The 2711-nt window shown below is 29.9% G+C and overlaps 1 protein-coding gene across 1 annotated transcript in view; it reads right to left on the reverse strand.

Annotated features, from left to right (window-relative positions):
* Positions 1-182: 182 nt before the first annotated feature.
* NECAB1 (N-terminal EF-hand calcium binding protein 1) overlaps positions 183-2711 on the reverse strand; it is a 190976-nt gene continuing 188447 nt past the window's right edge. The window contains exon 13 of the mRNA XM_011970102.1: positions 183-2381. Within this exon, the coding sequence (XP_011825492.1) occupies positions 2353-2381 (29 nt within the window). The 3' untranslated portion in view covers positions 183-2352. The remainder of the gene's footprint in view (positions 2382-2711) is intronic.

Genomic DNA, 2711 nt, shown 5'->3' on the forward strand with positions numbered 1-2711 from the left:
ATGTTACGTTTCCTATCTTGGTCTTTTGGTGACCTTTTTTTTTTTTTTTTTTTTTTTTTTTTTTACTACTTTGTTCTTTAGGAAAATGGGTTTTCAAATAGAAAAAAAAATCTTTGTTAACTATAAACTTATTGTTTACTTTAAAATGAGATATTTATACTTAGGTCTCAGTTTTTTCTTTATTCTTTTTCTTTTTTTTTTTGGCCCTACTTTCCTTTTCCACTATAGGTTTCAGTATATACTTGTATGTGAATACACATGCACACAATTCACATACATACAACTCTCACAAACATACACAAAATATATGTATAATTTGTATAAGAGCTGGGGTCAGAATGACCATATAATTAATTGGTTTGCTTTATTATTTGCCCATTCTCAAGTCATTTTAATTCTTGTTTCAGAATATGATAGAGCTTATTCCAATTTGGAATCTGCAGACCCTTTCCATTCAGTACTGTTACTGAAAACAGAACCCTTTTAACAAGTAATACTACCATGCTACTTTGGAAACTGCCTAGTACCCAAAAGATTTGATATGCTTTTTGAATTGGATACTTAAATGGACCAACCAAAGCAATGTTTTGATTGGCTATAATTTGTATTTTTGAAACCACTTAAAACAAACATTCTCAAGAAGAGTTTGTATGTCAAAAGTCCTTTAGGTTTTAAAGTCTTTTGATCTTTTCTTACTATATACAATCAGTCTGCAGAGACTGTTTTGTTATGTGTCTATTTGCCTTTGTACATATGTATAGCTTGTTTGAATAATCATTGTATATCTCCATTAATGTTGTTCTTTGCTTTGTATATAAATTAAAAGAGTTGACCCAGGTGTTGTTACACAGTGTCTGTCATCCTTAGAGTTGACCAGAGGCACACAAACACACACAAACACACACACACACACACGTGTGTATGTGTAATATATCAAAATTTACTACTTATTTCTAATAGAACTATGAAAGGATTTTAAAATTGTATTTATATTGGATGAGAACTGAGAGTATACAAAGGTATTGGTAAAAGTTGCTGTTTCATGAATTAGTTTGAGAAACTATTTTAGGTCAAATTTATATTTAAGAAATAAAATTTTATTAATTCAATCTTCCTTTTTTCCTGAGTTTTTCAAAGGGGGAAAAACTGGAAAATTTTACCTTATATTTTTCCCCAAAGACTTATAGTTTCAAAGGAATTTACACTAGAAAATAACATGGCTATACATTTTTATATGTATTGTATTTTCATCAGCAGGGTTTATAACCAGGACAGATTTTTATTATTAAAAATATTTAATTTCTGAGCTTGTTGAGCAGAGTATAGATAGTATACTATCTATAGATAGTTCTATAGGTAGATAGTTTTAGTCATTCTAGTGCTGAAATTGGAAAACAGATGTCTTCTGTCTAGTACCTTCCCTACTATTTTATGACTTCCGTAAGGTTTTGTGCTTGTTTTATATTTCTTATTTATTCATTTGGGTTAAAAGTTTATTTTTCAAGTATTTTCAAATCATTGTTTACATGCAAATATGTATTTTTCATAAGAAAAGTTAGCTGTCTGTCACATAGCAAAACTATATGCCATAAAACTTGAACCACATTTTCCCAAAGCAATAGTCTCTTCTTTCTTGATATATTTAACTTACATAACAAGGAATTATGATGCTAATAAATGACACAATGTTGCTGTATTACTAAATGGTACTCTAACTTATCACAGAATTGTTCACTTTTGAAAAACCAGTCTATAACCTGATACATGGATAGAGAGTCCATAGGTTACAGCCAAGGTTGTTTGATGCCTATATACTAACTTTTTAACTAATGCAAAGATAATAGTCATAGGGCTGTGAGTTGGGTTGGGTATGGAGTAGACATTGTTGGAAGAATAAACTTCACTCACAGAAAATCTGTTAAAAATCACAAAACGCTGATTTAACCCTTTACAGTATACGACAGTTTACAAAATCTGCCCTATGAAGTAATACTCTAAAAGTTTCCACTTTATTTTTTCTTTATCATAACAAATTCATTTTCACAATATTATTCCTTTATGTGTATGCTTTTTCCCACATATTAGGATTTTGTCACTAAAAGGTTTTAGGTTAGTTACAGTGTAGCAAAGCATTTAGCATTAAATATTGAGAATATTAGTGAACTTTGAAAATTGAGCTAAAATTCACATGAATCATAAAATTATAGAATAAGTTTTAAAAGAGTGCACTTAGTAAATATACCAAACAAAAATATACAGTAGATTAACAACCACAGATAATTTTCTAATTGACATTTTAGATAAGAACACCTGTTTTGCACTTGGAACCATAAGGAAAATGTCTAGGAACATCTAGTTGTTGTTCAGGATCCACCATGAAGCTGAAAAGAGAAAAACATTTTCTAAAATAATGAAAATAACTTACAGGGCAAAGAACGTTCAAGGTGCAAATTATATCTAAAGAGACCATTCCCCTTACCTTTAGTCTGCATAATAACTTATCTTTCTAGTCACCATTTCCTGACTGTTTGAGGCAAGATTGAACTCTTCTTATGCACTTATTTGTACCATATCTTTTGGCAGTTTGTTGCAGTCTAAAATTTTTTGTTCTAGGTGAATAGAACTTGTTTTGGCAGCAAAATTATAAATGCCATGAAGCTAAAATCATGCTATTGTTCTTATTAGAATCTGCCCAACACTGGCAGTAGTTA

Source organism: Mandrillus leucophaeus, unplaced genomic scaffold (genome assembly GCF_000951045.1).
Source record: "Mandrillus leucophaeus isolate KB7577 unplaced genomic scaffold, Mleu.le_1.0 Scaffold928, whole genome shotgun sequence".
Lineage (NCBI taxonomy): Eukaryota > Metazoa > Chordata > Mammalia > Primates > Cercopithecidae > Mandrillus > Mandrillus leucophaeus.